The 20,053-nt window shown below is 48.9% G+C and overlaps 1 protein-coding gene across 1 annotated transcript in view; it reads left to right on the top strand.

Moving 5' to 3' along the window:
- Nucleotides 1-739, top strand: part of ADAP2 (ArfGAP with dual PH domains 2) — a 77,969-nt gene extending 77,230 nt beyond the window's left edge. Inside the window, exon 11 of the mRNA XM_075348034.1 lies at nt 414-739. Within this exon, the coding sequence (XP_075204149.1) occupies nt 414-442 (29 nt within the window). The 3' untranslated portion in view covers nt 443-739. The remainder of the gene's footprint in view (nt 1-413) is intronic.
- The last annotated feature ends 19,314 nt before the right edge of the window (nt 740-20,053 follow it).

Here is a 20,053-nt window from a genome sequence, read left to right as displayed (position 1 = left end):
CTCCAGTCACCTCCAGAGCTGCACTCACTATTCTGCTGTTACATCATGTCTTATCCTCCAGTCACCTCCAGAGCTTCAGTCACTATTTTGCTGTTACATCATGTCTTATCCTCCAGTCACCTCCAGAGCTGCACTCACTATTCTGCTGTTACATCGTGTCTTATCCTCCAGTCACCTCCAGAGCTGCAGTCACTATTCTGCTGTTACATTGTGTCTTATCCTCCAGTCACATCCAGAGCTTCAGTCACTATTCTGCTGTTACATCATGTCTTATCCTCCAGTCACATCCAGAGCTGCAGTCACTATTCTGCTGTTACATCGTGTCTTATCCTCCGGAGCTGCACTCACTATTCTGTTGTCAGAACATGACAGTTGACCCCGTGTATATTGATGTGTCGTCCTCTGTCACACAGGAGGCCGCGCTCCAGAAAACAACTCTTAGCGGAAGGAGATGAAACTGAAAAAGAGTGAGAGGAAGTCCTATGTAAATATGATGGCCAACGCCCCCGGAAAGAGACACTAGAGACCGATCCTGAGGCCCAAGAGACCCTCAAATGTCACAGGGACGAGCCGCAACCAGCGACGAAACCACAGCAATAAACAAACGGAAAAGACAACCCCGATCTCCCAAATATCAGATAACATAGCAGATATCACCTGCAGTCCTATGTAACACCACAGATAACACAGTGATATCTCTGAGTACAGATAATGTAGTAGATGTCACCTGCAGTCCTATGTAACACCACAGATAACACAGTGATATCTCTGAGTACAGATAATGTAGTAGATGTCACCTGCAGTCCTATGTAACACCACAGATAACACAGTGATATCTCTGAGTACAGATAATGTAGTAGATGTCACCTGCAGTCCTATGTAACACCACAGATAACACAGTGATATCTCTGAGTACAGATAATGTAGTAGATGTCACCTGCAGTCCTATGTAACACCACAGATAACACAGTGATATCTCTGAGTACATGACTGATGGACTAGTGAATTGCGCTCCTGGAAACCTAATAAATAAGACACCACACACTGCGTGACATGGATTAAAATTTTGGCCACAGCAGCCCTTTATTTTTTATAAGAAAAAACATCAACAAGAAAAAACAAGATTATCGGCCCAGAGATGTGGTTGTTATAAATCCCAGCCCCATATCCCCCTCCGCCGTGTACACCTAGCTCAAGGGGGAATCTGGGTATACCCCTTGATCATTTTCCTTGTGTCCGCTGAGCTCCTCCCCAGGGACCCATCTATTCCACTGTCCACTGAGCTCCTCCCCAGGGACCCATATTCCACTGTCCGCTGAGCTCTGGCCCAGGGACCCCATTAAAAACATAATTCTCCAACCAACAAAGAGGGGGTTTAAACAACCACATCCCGCCGCCAAATGCTGCTGTAACATACAATATTAAAATGTTAATACAATATTAATATGTTGATATGACATTGTCAATTTGGATACATTACTGATAACAATTGATACAATACGATACAATACTAATAATGTTGATAAAATACCGATGATGTTGAATACCAATAACATTGTTAGAATATTGACAGTGTTGCAAAGTCCTGATATTGATACATTTCCCTTTATTATAGGGAGGGTGGGTGGGACAACTGCTGGTTCAGTCTTTGAGTCCAGGACAAAGGAATGACACCTTAACATGGGACCTATTTCTTATATGGCCCCTGCCCCCATCTCTCCTCCTGCTCGCCCACCACCACATTCCTTAGGTAAAACCCCCCATCCCTTACTCCTTAACCCTTTCCTGGATCTATCACTGCCTCAGTCATGTACGTTACGGCTATCTGCCTTCACTCTGCTTGACTGATGGACTAGTGAATTGCGCTCCTGGTAACCTAATAAATAAGACACCACACACTGCGTGACATGGATTAAAATTTTGGCCACAGCAGCCCTTTATTTTTAATAAGAAAAAACATCAACAAGAAAAAACAAGATTATCGGCCCAGAGATGTGGTTGTTATAAATCCCAGCCCCATATCCCCCTCCGCCGTGTACACCTAGCTCAAGGGGGAATCTGGGTATACCCCTTGATCATTTTCCTTGTGTCCGCTGAGCTCCTCCCCAGGGACCCATCTATTCCACTGTCCGCTGAGCTCCTCCCCAGGGACCCATATTCCACTGTCCGCTGAGCTCTGGCCCAGGGACCCCATTAAAAACATAATTCTCCAACCAACAAAGAGGGGGTTTAAACAACCACATCCCGCCAAGACTCGCTCTTGTGACACCTTACAAGAGTGAGTTCCTCCACAACTTAATGGCTCGTTCTACTCCTTCTTGTATTCCCAACATCCATATATCAATGCCAATGTCATTAAGATGTACCTTATCATCTCTCCAAAATTGTTCCTTTGTATTTTCCAGCATCTGGTGACGTATGGCCACCCCTCCGTTTTCCAACACAAATTTTGTTATTTTTTTATTAACCTTTATCCTTGTATTATTGATGCGAGCCACTGATCGCGCTGTTCTCCACATTTGTCTAGCTACTATATCCGACCAGACCACCACTGTTTCTAGGTAAGACCTCCATAAATTCAACATATCAAGCTTTATGTTCCTAACTAAATGTCTTGATGTTCTTATTGCTAAATCATTACCACCTAAATGGATAAGTAAGACGTCCGGGGGGCGGTAGAACTCCACATGATACTGGATTTCTTTTAACAGCTGATGCCACTGCATTCCCCTCTTTCCTATCCATGTCACCCGTGCCAAGGAACTGGGCAACCCCAACTGTCTGCCATTAGGCCTGACTGCTGCACGTAAGGCCCCCCAAAAAACAAATGAATGTCCCATGATCCAAACCAGGCATTGCTGTTCAGCTAAAACAAAAGACAAAAACACAATTATCACACAATTGTCTAAATGAAGACACAACTACTATAGGATTACCACAATGTACACATATATATACATGTACGCCATTTATAATAAATGTACCCATATATATACATGTACGCCATTTATAATAAATGTACACATATATATACATGTACGCCATTTATAATAAATGTAATTGAATGTAACTCTTAAATCTGCTCGATTCCCATCTCCCGATTTTTTTAACTATGTCAGGCTCTAAGCCCCATCTAGCAGCTTCTGTGGCTGCTCCTATCCTAAATGAGTGTGAAGTGAATGCATTTGGAGACTCTCCCAATATTGTCAGGCATTTTTTAAGAACTGCTGTGAATTGAAATTGTGACAATGACTTACAATCCTCATGAATTAGTAATGAACCTTGGATATTTGGCCTTCTTAAGACATAGTTTCTAAAACAGATGACCGGGCAGGCCCTGGAACCGCTTAAAGGAAACAATGTGATCCATTTTCCTCTACCCTGTTGATCAGTTTTTGACTTTGCCAGAAAACATTCCAATCTGTCTGTGTACTGATGCACGTCCTCGGCTTGTAGACCCCCTCTGTCTGTGTACTGATGCATGTCCTCGGCTTGTAGACCCCCTCTGTCTGTGTACTGATGCATGTCCTCAGCTTGTAGACCCCCTCTGTCTGTGTACTGATGCACGTCCTCGGCTTGTAGACCCCCTCTGTCTGTGTACTGATGCATGTCCTCAGCTTGTAGACCCCCTCTGTCTGTGTACTGATGCACGTCCTCGGCTTGTAGACCCCCTCTGTCTGTGTACTGATGCATGTCCTCGTCTTGTAGACCCCCTCTGTCTGTGTACTGATGCACGTCCTCGGCTTGTAGACCCCCTCTGTCTGTGTACTGATGCACGTCCTCGGCTTGTAGACCCCCTCTGTCTGTGTACTGATGCATGTCCTCAGCTTGTAGACCCCCTCTGTCTGTGTACTGATGCACGTCCTCGGCTTGTAGACCCCGTCTGTCTGTGTACTGATGCATGTCCTCAGCTTGTAGACCCCCTCTGTCTGTGTACTGATGCATGTCCTCAGCTTGTAGACCCATCTGTCTGTGTACTGATGCACGTCCTCGGCTTGTAGACCCCCTCTGTCTGTGTACTGATGCACGTCCTCGGCTTGTAGACCCCCTCTGTCTGTGTACTGATGTATGTCCTCAGCTTGTAGACCCCCTCTGTCTGTGTACTGATGCACGTCCTCGGCTTGTAGACCCCCTCTGTCTGTGTACTGATGCATGTCCTCAGCTTGTAGACCCCCTCTGTCTGTGTACTGATGCACGTCCTCGGCTTGTAGACCCCCTCTGTCTGTGTACTGATGCACGTCCTCGGCTTGTAGACCCCCTCTGTCTGTGTACTGATGTATGTCCTCAGCTTGTAGACCCCCTCTGTCTGTGTACTGATGCACGTCCTCGGCTTGTAGACCCCCTCTGTCTGTGTACTGATGCATGTCCTCAGCTTGTAGACCCCCTCTGTCTGTGTACTGATGCACGTCCTCGGCTTGTAGACCCCGTCTGTCTGTGTACTGATGCATGTCCTCAGCTTGTAGACCCCGTCTGTCTGTGTACTGATGCACGTCCTCGTCTTGTAGACCCCCTCTGTCTGTGTACTGATGCACGTCCTCGGCTTGTAGACCCCCTCTGTCTGTGTACTGATGCACGTCCTCGGCTTGTAGACCCCCACTTCTGGTGGAGCTACTCGACACTAACTCACTGACTCTAAAAGCTCCAAAGAAGGCCAGTGTGAATGCACAACTAAAGAGAAACACTTCAAAGGGACTGCTCCAGACTCGGCCTCGTACACTCAGTATCTGCTGCAATAACTGGAAAGAAATCGGACGCCGTTTATCTCTGGTCTTCTTACAACTTTTCCTGTAACCCTTTAGGGCCTGCTTAACTAAAAAATGCTTTGTGTAATCAGTGACGTCGTGCAACTTAAACCAAAAAGCTAATCCAGACATTTTACTATCAATACTGGACAATGAAGAACCGTCCACAAAGGCCCTGCTAATGTAAAATAACAACAAGGAAACATTGTCATGTAACCTGGCATCATGTGCCACTAGAGCACACAAGTCTTCCCATTCCCTCCATGCTGACTGGTACCTCTGCCATGTGCTTACACCCACAGACCGTTCTATCAGAGCGTATGCAGTGTCACTGGCAGTGACCACAGAAAATCCGGACACTTCTTGCCTTGTACCTCTGCCATCGGGGCTAACGAACGGAATCTGTCCCACTGAAAACGAGACAGAGCATCAGCCACAGAATTGCAAACACCGGGGACATGCACAGCTGTAATCTGACAATGTGACTTTACACAGCGCAGCACTAGATGACGCAGCAACGTAACAACAGGCAGGGAAGACGCTGATTGTTTGTTGATGACTTCTACAACTCCCAAGTTATCACAATGAAATCTCACTTTTCGGTTTTGGAAAATATTGTACCAAATTTCACAAGCAACCACTATGGGGAACAATTCAAGGAGTACTAAGTTTCGTGTTAACCCATTGTTTCTCCAACTCTCTGGCCACCTATCTGCACACCACTGTCCCGAACAATATGCACCAAAACCAGTTGACCCCGCTGCATCAGTGTGGATGTCTAGATCAAAATTTGAAACCGGTGGTCTGATCCACAATGACCTCCCATTAAACTCCATTAAGAACTGTTCCCATACCGCCAGATTGTCCTTTAATGTTCTAGCCAGCCGCACAAAGTGATGTGGAAAGGTTATGCCTGAGGTAGCTGCAGCTAGGCGCCTACAAAAAACTCTACCCATTGGAATAATGCGACATGCAAAGTTCATTTTCCCTAACAGCGATTGTAGATCCTTTAATCTGATCTTACGGTGAGATCTAGCTTCTCTGACTGCCTCCAGCAGATCACTGACCTTGTCATCCGGTAATCTGCACTCCATTGCTTCACTGTCAATCAAAATTCCTAAAAACTTGATAAGTGTAGACGGGCCTTCTGTTTTATCTGATGCTAACGGTACTCCAAAACACTTAAAAACCGACTGAATCGCTGCCAATAATGAAGCACAAACAAATGACTTTGGTGGACCAATACATAGGAAATCATCTAGATAATGCAGGACAGAACGCACGCCGGCTTCCTTCTTTACTACCCACTCCAAAAATGTGCTAAATGATTCAAACAAGGAGCATGAGATGGAGCAGCCCATGGGTATACACAAGTCTACATAAAACCTTCCCTGCCACTGACAACCCAAGAGATGGAAGCTTTCTGGATGGACTGGTAGAGTCTAAAGGCAGCTTCAATGTCTGTTTTTGCCATTAAAGCTCCTCTGCCGTACTTCTGAACCCATGCAATCGCTGTATGAAATGAAGTATACGAGACTGTGCAAAGTTCCTGATCGATTCCATCATTAACTGAGCTTCCATGAGGGAAGGACAGATGATGGATCAGCCTAAACTTATTGGGTTCCTTCTTTGGGACCACCCCCAATGGAGAGACCCTTAAGTTTTCTATTGGCATTTTGGGGAATGGGCCTGCCATGCGGCCCAGGTCAATTTCTTTGTTTAGTTTTGTGGAGACAATGTGAGAATATGTATAAGCTGAAGCAAGGTTACGAGAACAGGTTAATGGGCCTGAAGTAGATGGGATCTTAAAACCTTCTGAGAAACCCTCCCCCAGCAATTGTGCTGCTTTTCTATCTGGGTACCTGCTTAGATAGCCCGCCATCTCCCCGAGTCTAATTGGGGTTTCCCCCTTTTTGGTTAATCTCTGCTGTTGGGGTTTTATTTCGTTTAAAGCATTTGGATAGGCTATGGTTTCCACTACAGAAGGTGCATTCATGTCTGTACCTGCATGTGTTTCCGAATCTGCACTGGCTATCATTGAACTGCCAGCAGCAACCTTTTCTGTTTGCTGCCGACAATCCGATTGCTGATGATCTGCCGACATAGCCCTGAAAGGGCTGATTAACCCCACGTGGCGCTGTCATGAGACGCATCCATAAACCAATATCTTTGTGATCCCAACGAATCCCTTGGCGACCAGCCTTTCGTTGGCGAAACTGCTCATCATAGCGCAGCCATGCTAAACCTCCATACACACGGTGCGCCTCCCCGATAGAATTCATGTAACAAAATAAGGCAGAGCAATGTTCAGGAGTTTTTTGGCCTATTACACTTGCTAATATGGCAAAGGCATGGAACCAATTGCTAAATGTTTGGGGGATGAGACAATACCGTCTTTCTTGTTCCTCTCTTTTCCTCTCATCAAACCTTACTCTATCCAAGTTATATTTTTCTAAGGGCAATAATGAAAATATTTCCACATATTCGTCGGCCCAAATCTTCTCCCTAACCTCCTGTTTCAAATGAATTCCTAGAGGACCCTCAAAACATACATATAATTCTCCTTTTGCTGCATCAGATAATGTAACCCCTTGTGAAATTACTGCGTCCTCCTGTGTGTCTGGATCAGCACACGACTGACTTACCACCTCCGATGTCCGGCGACCATTCCCGCACCATGCAGCAATAGGAGAAGAAGTTATGGGTAAGCTAGACTGACTCAAAGCCTCCTTAACCCCTGACACTAATTGCTGTACTACTGAATTAAGATCCCATCCTACATTGCCGGGACCTGTACCCCCAACTGCGCCCACTGGACTCATTACGGGTGTTGTTACACTAGATATAGGACAAGAAAAAGTGTTCTCACCAATACCTGGCTGCGTCCTAGGTTGACCAGCCGTCCGTGACGTATTAGTTATAGTCTCTACAGCCCCTTCATTATTGAAGTGCTGCGTGCTGCTGCCCTCTAGTGGGGAGTCGTTATCTGTGTCATAGTCATTGTCTGGAATCTCTTCTGAGTCTTGTAGCTGTAGATTTATTGCCTGACTCACATCCTGAGCCGGCCGAGGAAGTCTTTGTTTGGTTAAAGTACTTTTGCGCAGTTGTCTTTTTGGATTCCTACCACTCCTCGTGTAATGAGAACCCGGATCCGGAAATGTTGTGTGTCCTAAGCCCATCCCCCCGTGTTGGTTTATTTCCTGGGGTGAGGCCGTATGATGTCCTCTAGAATGATGCAAAGTTTGTTGAGGAAGTTCTAAGGATCCATCCTGGGCTGTCGTCACGTCAGTTGTAGCTTGTGTGGCTGCTTCTCTGGCTGGCACATCAGTAGAGCTGGACTTTCTCCTTGCACTTCTTGGTGTCTCTCTGGTTAGATGGTCGGGCTCTTTTCTCTGTCCCTTGTTATTCTTGTACTGTAGTTTCCTTCCTGGTTTGTAAGCAGGATCAGAGGCCGTGCTGCGCTTTGCTCTTTTCCTAGAAGTAACGGAAGGACTGATGATCCTATTGTGAGTCCTATTGGCCATTTCAGAAGTTAGTCTCTCAGGAGGTCTGGATCTTCTTAGAGTTTGATGTTCAGAAAGTTCAGAAGGGACAGATGCTGTATCCCGGGCATTCTTCAGCAATTCGTCTAGCTGGGCCTGAATCCATTCGGGCCTACATGTCAAAGCCGCGGCCTGAACGCTCTTCAGCAAGGCATCCATACTGCTGGTTCAGTCTTTGAGTCCAGGACAAAGGAATGACACCTTAACATGGGACCTATTTCTTATATGACCCCTGCCCCCATCTCTCCTCCTGCTCGCTCGCCCACCACCACATTCCTTAGGTAAAACCCCCCATCCCTTACTCCTTAACCCTTTCCTGGATCTATCACTGCCTCAGTCATGTACGTTACGGCTATCTGCCTTCACTCTGCTGATAATGTAGTAGATGTCACCTGCAGTCCTATGTAACACCACAGATAACACAGTGATATCTCTGAGTACAGATAATGTAGTAGATGTCACCTGCAGTCCTATGTAACACCACAGATAACACAGTGATATCTCTGAGTACAGATAATGTAGTAGATGTCACCTGCAGTCCTATGTAACACCACAGATAACACAGTGATATCTCTGAGTACAGATAATGTAGTAGATGTCACCTGCAGTCCTATGTAACCCCACAGATAACACAGGGATATCTCTGAGTACAGATAATGTAGTAGATGTCTCCTGCAGTCCTATGTAACACCACAGATAACACAGTGATATCTCTGAGTACAGATAATGTAGTAGATGTCTCCTGCAGTCCTATGTAACACCACAGATAACACAGTGATATCTCTGAGTACAGATAATGTAGTAGATGTCACCTGCAGTCCTATGTAACACCACAGATAACACAGTGATATCTCTGAGTACAGATAATGTAGTAGATGTCACCTGCAGTCCTATGTAACACCACAGATAACACAGTGATATCTCTGAGTACAGATAATGTAGTAGATGTCACCTGCAGTCCTATGTAACACCACAGATAACACAGTGATATCTCTGAGTACAGATAATGTAGTAGATGTCACCTGCAGTCCTATGTAACACCACAGATAACACAGTGATATATCTGAGTACAGATAATGTAGTAGATGTCACCTGCAGTCCTATGTAACACCACAGATAACACAGTGATATCTCTGAGTACAGATAATGTAGTAGATGTCACCTGCAGTCCTATGTAACACCACAGATAACACAGTGATATCTCTCTGAGTACAGATAATGTAGTAGATGTCACCTGCAGTCCTATGTAACACCACAGATAACACAGTGATATCTCTGAGTACAGATAATGTAGTAGATGTCACCTGCAGTCCTATGTAACACCACAGATAACACAGTGATATCTCTGAGTACAGATAATGTAGCAGATATCACCTGCAGTCCTATGTAACACCACAGATAACACAGTGATATCTCTGAGTACAGATAATGTAGTAGATGTCACCTGCAGTCCTATGTAACACCACAGATAACACAGTGATATCTCTCTGAGTACAGATAATGTAGTAGATGTCACCTGCAGTCCTATGTAACACCACAGATAACACAGTGATATCTCTGAGTACAGATAATGTAGTAGATGTCACCTGCAGTCCTATGTAACACCACAGATAACACAGTGATATCTCTGAGTACAGATAATGTAGCAGATATCACCTGCAGTCCTATGTAACACCACAGATAACACAGTGATATCTCTGAGTACAGATAATGTAGTAGAGAGGGGAGGGGAGGAGAGAGGGACTGATATAGATGGAGAATGTGAGCTGTACATAGGGGAGGGGAGGAGAGAGGGACTGATATGGATGGAGAATGTGAGCTGTACATGGAGAGAGGAGGAGAGAGGGACTGATATGGATGGAGAATGTGAGCTGTACATGGGGAGGGGAGGAGAGAGGGACTGATATGGATGGAGAATGTGAGCTGTACATGGGAGAGGGGAGGAGAGAGGGACTGATATGGATGGAGAATGTGAGCTGTACATGGGGGAGGGGAGGAGAGAGGGACTGATATGGATGGAGAATGTGAGCTGTACATGGGGGAGGGGAGGAGAGAGGGACTGATATAGATGGAGAATGTGAGCTGTACATGGAGGAGGGGAGGAGAGAGGGACTGATATGGATGGAGAATGTGAGCTGTACATGGAGGAGGGGAGGAGAGAGGGACTGATATGGATGGAGAATGTGATCTGTACATGGGGGAGGGGAGGAGAGAGGGACTGATATAGATGGAGAATGTGAGCTGTACATGGGGGAGGGGAGGAGAGAGGGACTGATATGGATGGAGAATGTGATCTGTACATGGGGGAGGGGAGGAGAGAGGGACTGATATAGATGGAGAATGTGAGCTGTACATGGGGAGGGGAGGAGAGAGGGACTGATATAGATGGAGAATGTGAGCTGTACATGGGGGATGGGAGGAGAGAGGGACTGATATGGATGGAGAATGTGAGCTGTACATGGGGGAGGGGAGGAGAGAGGGACTGATATAGATGGAGAATGTGAGCTGTACATGGGGAGGGGAGGAGAGAGGGACTGATATAGATGGAGAATGTGAGCTGTACATGGGGGATGGGAGGAGAGAGGGACTGATATGGATGGAGAATGTGAGCTGTACATGGGGGAGGGGAGGAGAGAGGGACTGATATAGATGGAGAATGTGAGCTGTACATGGGGAGGGGAGGAGAGAGGGACTGATATGGATGGAGAATGTGAGCTGTACATGGGGGGAGGGGAGGAGAGAGGGACTGATATAGATGGAGAATGTGAGCTGTACATGGGGAGGGGAGGAGAGAGGGACTGATATAGATGGAGAATGTGAGCTGTACATGGGGGATGGGAGGAGAGAGGGACTGATATGGATGGGGAATGTGAGCTGTACATGGAGGAGGGGAGGAGAGAGGGACTGATATAGATGGAGAAGGTGAGCTGTACATGGGGGATGGGAGGAGAGAGGGACTGATATGGATGGAGAATGTGAGCTGTACATGGGGGAGAGGAGAGAGGGACTGATATGGATGGAGAATGTGAGCTGTACATGGGGGATGGGAGGAGAGAGGGACTGATATGGATGGAGAATGTGAGCTGTACATGGGGGATGGGAGGAGAGAGGGACTGATATGGATGGAGAATGTGAGCTGTACATGGGGGAGAGGAGAGAGGGACTGATATGGATGGAGAATGTGAGCTGTACATGGGGGATGGGAGGAGAGAGGGACTGATATGGATGGAGAATGTGAGCTGTACATGAAGGGGAGGAGAGAGGGACTGATATGGATGGAGAATGTGAGCTGTACATGGGGAGGAGAGGAGAGAGGGACTGATATAGATGGAGAATGTGAGCTGTACATGGAGGAGGGGAGGAGAGAGGGACTGATATGGATGGAGAATGTGAGCTGTACATGGGGAGGAGAGGAGAGAGGGACTGATATAGATGGAGAATGTGAGCTGTACATGGGGAGGGGAGGAGAGAGGGACTGATATGGATGGAGAATGTGAGCTGTACATGGGGAGGGGAAGAGAGAGGGACTGATATGGATGGAGAATGTGAGCTGTACATGGGGAGGGGAGGAGAGAGGGACTGATATGGATGGAGAATGTGAGCTGTACATGGGGGAGGGGAGGAGAGAGGGACTGATATGGATGGAGAATGTGAGCTGTACATGGAGGAGGGGAGGAGAGAGGGACTGATATAGATGGAGAATGTGAGCTGTACATGGGGGAGGAGGGGAGGAGAGAGGGACTGATATAGATAGAGAATGTGAGCTGTACATGGGGGAGAGGAGAGAGGGACTGATATAGATGGAGAATGTGAGCTGTACATGGGGAGGAGGGGAGGAGAGAGGGACTGATATAGATGGAGAATGTGAGCTGTACATGGGGGAGGGGAGGAGAGAGGGACTGATATAGATGGAGAATGTGAGCTGTACATGGGGAGGAGGGGAGGAGAGAGGGACTGATATAGATGGAGAATGTGAGCTGTACATGGGGAGGGGAGGAGAGAGGGACTGATATGGATGGAGAATGTGAGCTGTACATGGGGAGGGGAGGAGAGAGGGACTGATATAGATGGAGAATGTGAGCTGTACATGGGGGAGGGGAGGAGAGAGGGACTGATATGGATGGAGAATGTGAGCTGTACATGGGGAGGGGAGGAGAGAGGGACTGATATGGATGGAGAATGTGAGCTGTACATGGAAGGGAGGAGAGAGGAACTGATATGGATGGAGAATGTGAGCTGTACATGGGGGAGGGGAGGAGAGCGAGACTTATATGGATGGAGAATGTGAGCTGTACATGGGGGAGGGGAGGAGAGAGGGACTGATATAGATGGAGAATGTGAGCTGTACATGGAGGAGGGGAGGAGAGAGGGACTGATATGGATGGAGAATGTGAGATGTACATGGGGAGGGGAGGAGAGAGGGACTGATATGGATGGAGAATGTGAGCTGTACATGGGGAGGAGGGGAGGAGAGAGGGACTGATATAGATGGAGAATGTGAGCTGTACATGGGGAGGAGGGGAGGAGAGAGGGACTGATATAGATGGAGAATGTGAGCTGTACATGGGGAGGGGAGGAGAGAGGGACTGATATGGATGGAGAATGTAAGCTGTACATGGGGAGGGGAGGAGAGAGGGACTGATATGGATGGAGAATGTGAGCTGTACATGGGGGAGGGGAGGAGAGAGGGACTGATATGGATGGAGAATGTGAGCTGTACATGGAGGAGGGGAGGAGAGAGGGACTGATATAGATAGAGAATGTGAGCTGTACATGGGGGAGGAGGGGAGGAGAGAGGGACTGATATAGATAGAGAATGTGAGCTGTACATGGGGGAGAGGAGAGAGGGACTGATATAGATGGAGAATGTGAGCTGTACATGGGGAGGAGGGGAGGAGAGAGGGACTGATATAGATGGAGAATGTGAGCTGTACATGGGGAGGAGGGGAGGAGAGAGGGACTGATATGGATGGAGAATGTGAGCTGTACATGGGGGAGGGGAGGAGAGAGGGACTGATATGGATGGAGAATGTGAGCTGTACATGGGGAGGGGAGGAGAGAGGGACTGATATAGATGGAGAATGTGAGCTGTACATGGAGGAGGGGAGGAGAGAGGGACTGATATGGATGGAGAATGTGAGCTGTACATGGGGAGGGGAGGAGAGAGGGACTGATATAGATGGAGAATGTGATCTGTACATGGGGAGGGGAGGAGAGAGGGGCTGATATAGATGGAGAATGTGAGCTGTACATGGGGAGGGGAGGAGAGAGGGGCTGATATGGATGGAGAATGTGAGCTGTACATGGAGGAGGGGAGGAGAGAGGGACTGATATAGATGGAGAATGTGAGCTGTACATGGGGGAGGGGAGGAGAGAGGGACTGATATGGATGGAGAATGTGAGCTGTACATGGGGGAGGGGAGGAGAGAGGGGCTGATATAGATGGAGAATGTGAGCTGTACATGGGGAGGGGAGGAGAGAGGGGCTGATATGGATGGAGAATGTGAGCTGTACATGGAGGAGGGGAGGAGAGAGGGACTGATATGGATGGAGAATGTGAGCTGTACATGGGTGAGAGGAGGAGAGAGGGACTGATATAGATGGAGAATGTGATCTGTACATGGGGGAGGGGAGGAGAGAGGGACTGATATGGATGGAGAATGTGAGCTGTACATGGGGGAGAGGAGAGAGGGACTGATATGGATGGAGAATGTGAGATGTACATGGGGAGGGGAGGAGAGAGGGACTGATATGGATGGAGAATGTGAGCTGTACATGGGGGATGGGAGGAGAGAGGGACTGATATGGATGGAGAATGTGAGCTATACATGGAGGAGGGGAGGAGAGAGGGACTGATATAGATGGAGAATGTGATCTGTACATGGGGGAGAGGAGAGAGGGACTGATATGGATGGAGAATGTGAGCTGTACATGGGGGAGGGGAGGAGAGAGGGACTGATATAGATGGAGAATGTGATCTGTACATGGGGGAGGGGAGGAGAGAGGGACTGATATAGATGGAGAATGTGAGCTGTACATGGGGGAGGGGAGGAGAGAGGGACTGATATAGATGGAGAATGTGATCTGTACATCGGGAGAGGAGAGAGGGACTGATATGGATGGAGAATGTGAGATGTACATGGGGAGGAGAGGAGAGAGGGACTGATATGGATGGAGAATGTGAGCTGTACATGGAGAGGGGAGGAGAGAGGGACTGATATGGATGGAGAATGTGAGCTGTATATGGGGGAGGGGAGGAGAGAGGGACTGATATGGATGGAGAATGTGAGCTGTACATGGGGGATGGGAGGAGAGAGGGACTGATATGGATGGAGAATGTGAGCTGTACATGGGGGAGGGAAGGAGAGAGGGACTGATATAGATGGAGAATGTGAGCTGTACATGGGGAGGGGAGGAGAGAGGGACTGATATAGATGGAGAATGTGAGCTGTACATGGGTGAGAGGAGGAGAGAGGGACTGATATGGATGGAGAATGTGAGCTGTACATGGGGGAGGGGAGGAGAGAAGGACTGATATAGATGGAGAATGTGAGCTGTACATGGGGGAGCGGAGGAGAGAGGGACTGATATGGATGGAGAATGTGAGCTGTACATGGAGGAGGGGAGGAGAGAGGGACTGATATAGATGGAGAATGTGAGCTGTACATGGGGGAGGGGAGGAGAGAGGGACTGATATGGATGGAGAATGTGAGCTGTACATGGGGAGGGGAGGAGAGAGGGACTGATATGGATGGAGAATGTGAGCTGTACATGGAGGAGGGGAGGAGAGAGGGACTGATATGGATGGAGAATGTGAGCTGTACATGGGGGAGGGGAGGAGAGAGGGACTGATATAGATGGAGAATGTGAGCTGTACATGGGGAGGGGAGGAGAGAGGGACTGATATAGATGGAGAATGTGATCTGTACATGGGGGAGGGGAGGAGAGAGGGACTGATATGGATGGAGAATGTGAGCTGTACATGGGGGAGAGGAGAGAGGGACTGATATGGATGGAGAATGTGAGCTGTACATGGGGGAGGGGAGGAGAGAGGGACTGATATAGATGGAGAATGTGATCTGTACATGGGGGAGAAGAGGAGAGAGTGACTGATATAGATGGAGAATGTGATCTGTACATGGGGGAGGGGAGGAGAGAGGGACTGATATAGATGGAGAATGTGAACTGTACATGGGGGAGAAGAGGAGAGAGGGACTGATATAGATGGAGAATGTGAGCTGTACATGGGGAGGGGTGGAGAGAGGGACTGATATGGATGGAGAATGTGAGCTGTACATGGGGGAGGGGAGGAGAGAGGGACTGATATGGATGGAGAATGAGAGCTGTACATGGGTGAGAGGAGGAGAGAGGGACTGATATGGATGGAGAATGTGAGCTGTACATGGGGGAGGAGGAGAGAGGGACTGATATGGATGGAGAATGTGAGCTGTACATGGAGGAGGGGAGGAGAGAGGGACTGATATGGATGGAGAATAGGAGCTGTACATGGGGAGGGGAGGAGAGAGGGACTGATATGGATGGAGAATGTGAGCTGTACATGGAGGAGGGGAGGAGAGAGGGACTGATATAGATGGAGAATGTGAGCTGTACATGGAGAGAGGAGGAGAGAGGGACTGATATGGATGGAGAATGTGAGCTGTACATGGAGGAGGGGAGGAGAGAGGGACTGATATGGATGGAGAATGTGAGCTGTACATGGGGAGGAGAGGAGAGAGGGACTGATATAGATGGAGAATGTGAGCTGTACATGGAGAGAGGAGGAGAGAGGGACTGATATGGATGGAGAATGTGAGCTGTACATGGAGGAGGGGAGGAGAGAGGGACTGATATGGATGGAGAATGTGATCTGTACATGGGGAGGGGAGGAGAGAGGGACTGATATGGATGGAGAATGTGAGCTGTACATGGGGAGGGGAGGAGAGAGGGACTGATATGGATGGAGAATGTGATCTGTACATGGGGAGGGGAGGAGAGAGAGACTGATATGGATGGAGAATGAGAGCTGTACATGGGAGAGGGGAGGAGAGAGGGACTGATATGGATGGAGAATGTGAGCTGTACATGGAGGAGGGGAGGAGAGAGGGACTGATATGGATGGAGAATGTGAGCTGTACATGGGGAGGGGAGGAGAGAGAGACTGATATGGATGGAGAATGTGAGCTGTACATGGGGGAGGGGAGGAGAGAGGGACTGATATGGATGGAGAATGTGAGCTGTACATGGAGGAGGGGAGGAGAGAGGGACTGATATAGATGGAGAATGTGAGCTGTACATGGGGGGGAGGAGAGAGGGACTGATATGGATGGAGAATGTGAGCTGTACATGGGGGAGGGGAGGAGAGAGGGACTGATATGGATGGAGAATGTGAGCTGTACATGGAGGAGGGGAGGAGAGAGGGACTGATATAGATGGAGAATGTGAGCTGTACATGGGGGAGGGGAGGAGAGAGGGACTGATATAGATGGAGAATGTGATCTGTACATGGGGGAGGGGAGGAGAGAGGAACTGATATGGATGGAGAATGTGAGCTGTACATGGGGGAGGGGAGGAGAGAGGGACTGATATGGATGGAGAATGTGAGCTGTACATGGGGGAGGGGAGGAGAGAGGGACTGATATGGATGGAGAATGTGAGCTGTACATGGGGGAGAAGAGGAGAGAGTGACTGATATGGATGGAGAATGTGAGCTGTACATGGAGGAGAGGAGGAGAGAGGGACTGATATGGATGGAGAATGTGAGCTGTACATGGGGGAGGGGAGGAGAGAGAGACTGATATGGATGTAGAATGTGATCTGTACATGGGGGAGGGGAGGAGAGAGGGACTGATATGGATGGAGAATGTGAGCTGTACATGGGGGAGGGGAGGAGAGAGGGACTGATATGGATGGAGAATGTGAGGTGTACATGGGGAGGGGAGGAGAGAGGGACTGATATAGATGGAGAATGTGAGCTGTACATGGGGGAGGGGAGGAGAGAGGGACTGATATGGATGGAGAATATGAGCTGTACATGGGGAGGGGAGGAGAGAGGGACTGATATGGATGGAGAATGTGAGCTGTACATGGGGGAGGGGAGGAGAGAGGGACTGATATGGATGGAGAATGTGAGCTGTACATGGGGAGAGGAGGAGAGAGGGACTGATATGGATGGAGAATGTGAGCTGTACATGGGGAGAGGAGGAGAGAGGGACTGATATGGATGGAGAATGTGAGCTGTACATGGGGTAGGGGAGGAGAGAGGGACTGATATGGATGGAGAATGTGAGCTGTACATGGGGGAGGGGAGGAGAGAGGGACTGATATAGATGGAGAATGTGATCTGTACATGGGGGAGAAGAGGAGAGAGTGACTGATATGGATGGAGAATGTGAGCTGTACATGGGGGAGGGGAGGAGAGAGGGACTGATATGGATGGAGAATGTGAGCTGCACATGGGGGAAGGGAGGAGAGAGGGACTGATATGGATGGAGAATGTGAGCTGTACATGGGGGAGGGGAGGAGAGAGGGACTGATATAGATGGAGAATGTGAGCTGTACATGGAGGGGAGGAGAGAGGGACTGATATGGATGGAGAATGTGAGCTGTACATGGGGAGGGGAGGAGAGAGGGACTGATATGGATGGAGAATGTGATCTGTACATGGGGGAGGGGAGGAGAGAGGGACTGATATAGATGGAGAATGTGATCTGTACATAGGAGAGGAGAGAGGGACTGATATAGATGGAGAAGGTGAGCTGTACATGGGGGAGGGGACGAGAGAGTAACTGATATGGATGGAGAATGTGAGCTGTACATGGGGGAGGGGAGGAGAGAGGGACTGATATAGATGGAGAATGTGATCTGTACATGGGGAGGGGAGGAGAGAGGAACTGATATGGATGGAGAATGTGAGCTGTACATGGAGGAGGGGAGGAGAGAGGGACTGATATGGATGGAGAATGTGAGCTGTACATGGGGGAGGGGAGGAGAGAGGGACTGATATAGATGGAGAATGTGAGCTGTACATGGGGGAGGGGAGGAGAGAGGGACTGATATAGATGGAGAATGTGATCTGTACATGGGGAGGGGAGGAGAGAGGGACTGATATGGATGGAGAATGTGAGCTGTACATGGGAGAGGGGAAGAGAGAGGGACTGATATGGATGGAGAATGTGAGCTGTACATGGAGGAGGAGAGGAGAGAGGGACTGATATGGATGGAGAATGTGAGCTGTACATGAGGAGGGGAGGAGAGAGGGACTGATATAGATGGAGAATGTTAGCTGTACATGGGGGAGGGGAGGAGAGAGGGACTGATATGGATGGAGAATGTGAGCTGTACATGGGGGAGGGGAGGAGAGAGGGACTGATATGGATGGAGAATGTGAGCTGTACATGGGGAGGGGAGGAGAGAGGGACTGATATGGATGGAGAATGTGAGCTGTACATGGGGGAGGGGAGGAGAGAGGGACTGATATAGATGGAGAATGTGAGCTGTACATGGGGAGGGGAGGAGAGAGGGACTGATATGGATGGAGAATGTGAGCTGTACATGGGGGAGGGGAGGAGAGAGAGACTGATATGGATGGAGAATGTGAGCTGTACATGGGGGAGGGGAGGAGAGAGGGACTGATATAGATGGAGAATGTGATCTGTACATGGGGGAGAAGAGGAGAGAGTGACTGATATGGATGGAGAATGTGAGCTGTACATGGAGGAGGGGAGGAGAGAGGGACTGATATGGATGGAGAATGTGAGCTGTACATGGGGGAGGGGAGGAGAGAGGGACTGATATGGATGGAGAATGTGAGCTGTACATGGGGGAGGGGAGGAGAGAGGGACTGATATAGATGGAGAATGTGAGCTGTACATGGGGAGGGAAGGAGAGAGGGACTGATATGGATGGAGAATGTGATCTGTACATGGGGAGGGGAGGAGAGAGGAACTGATATGGATGGAGAATGTGAGCTGTACATGGGGGAGGGGAGGAGAGAGGGACTGATATAGATGGAGAATGTGAGCTGCACATGGGAGAGGAGAGGAGAGAGGGACTGATATGGATGGAGAATGTAAGCTGTACATGGGGGAGGGGAGGAGAGAGGGACTGATATGGATGGAGAATGTGAGCTGTACATGGGGGAGGGGAGGAGAGAGGGACTGATATGGATGGAGAATGTGAGCTGTACATGGAGGAGGGGAGGAGAGAGGGACTGATATGGATGGAGAATGTGATCTGTACATGGGGAGGGGAGGAGAGAGGGACTGATATGGTTGGAGAATGTGAGCTGTACATGGGGGAGGGGAGGAGAGAGGGACTGATATGGATGGAGAATGTGAGCTGTACATGGGGGAGGGGAGGAGAGAGGGACTGATATGGATGGAGAATGTGAGCTGTACATGGGGGAGGGGAGGAGAGAGGGACTGATATGGATGGAGAATGTGAGCTGTACATGGGGGAGGGAAGGAGAGAGGGACTGATATGGATGGAGAATGTGAGCTGTACATGGGGGAGGGGAGGAGAGAGGGACTGATATGGATGGAGAATGTGAGCTGTACATGGGGGATGGGAGGAGAGAGGGACTGATATGGATGGAGAATGTGAGCTGTACATGGGGGAGGGGAGGAGAGAGAGATTGATATGGAAGGAGAATGTGAGCTGTACATGGGGGAGAGGAGAGAGGGACTGATATGGATGGAGAATGTGAGCTGTACATGGGGGAGGGGAGGAGAGAGGGACTGATATGGATGGAGAATGTGAGCTGTACATGGG

Source organism: Anomaloglossus baeobatrachus, chromosome 5 (assembly GCF_048569485.1).
Source record: "Anomaloglossus baeobatrachus isolate aAnoBae1 chromosome 5, aAnoBae1.hap1, whole genome shotgun sequence".
Taxonomy (NCBI): domain Eukaryota; kingdom Metazoa; phylum Chordata; class Amphibia; order Anura; family Aromobatidae; genus Anomaloglossus; species Anomaloglossus baeobatrachus.
This window is presented reverse-complemented; position numbering and strand designations above follow the sequence as displayed.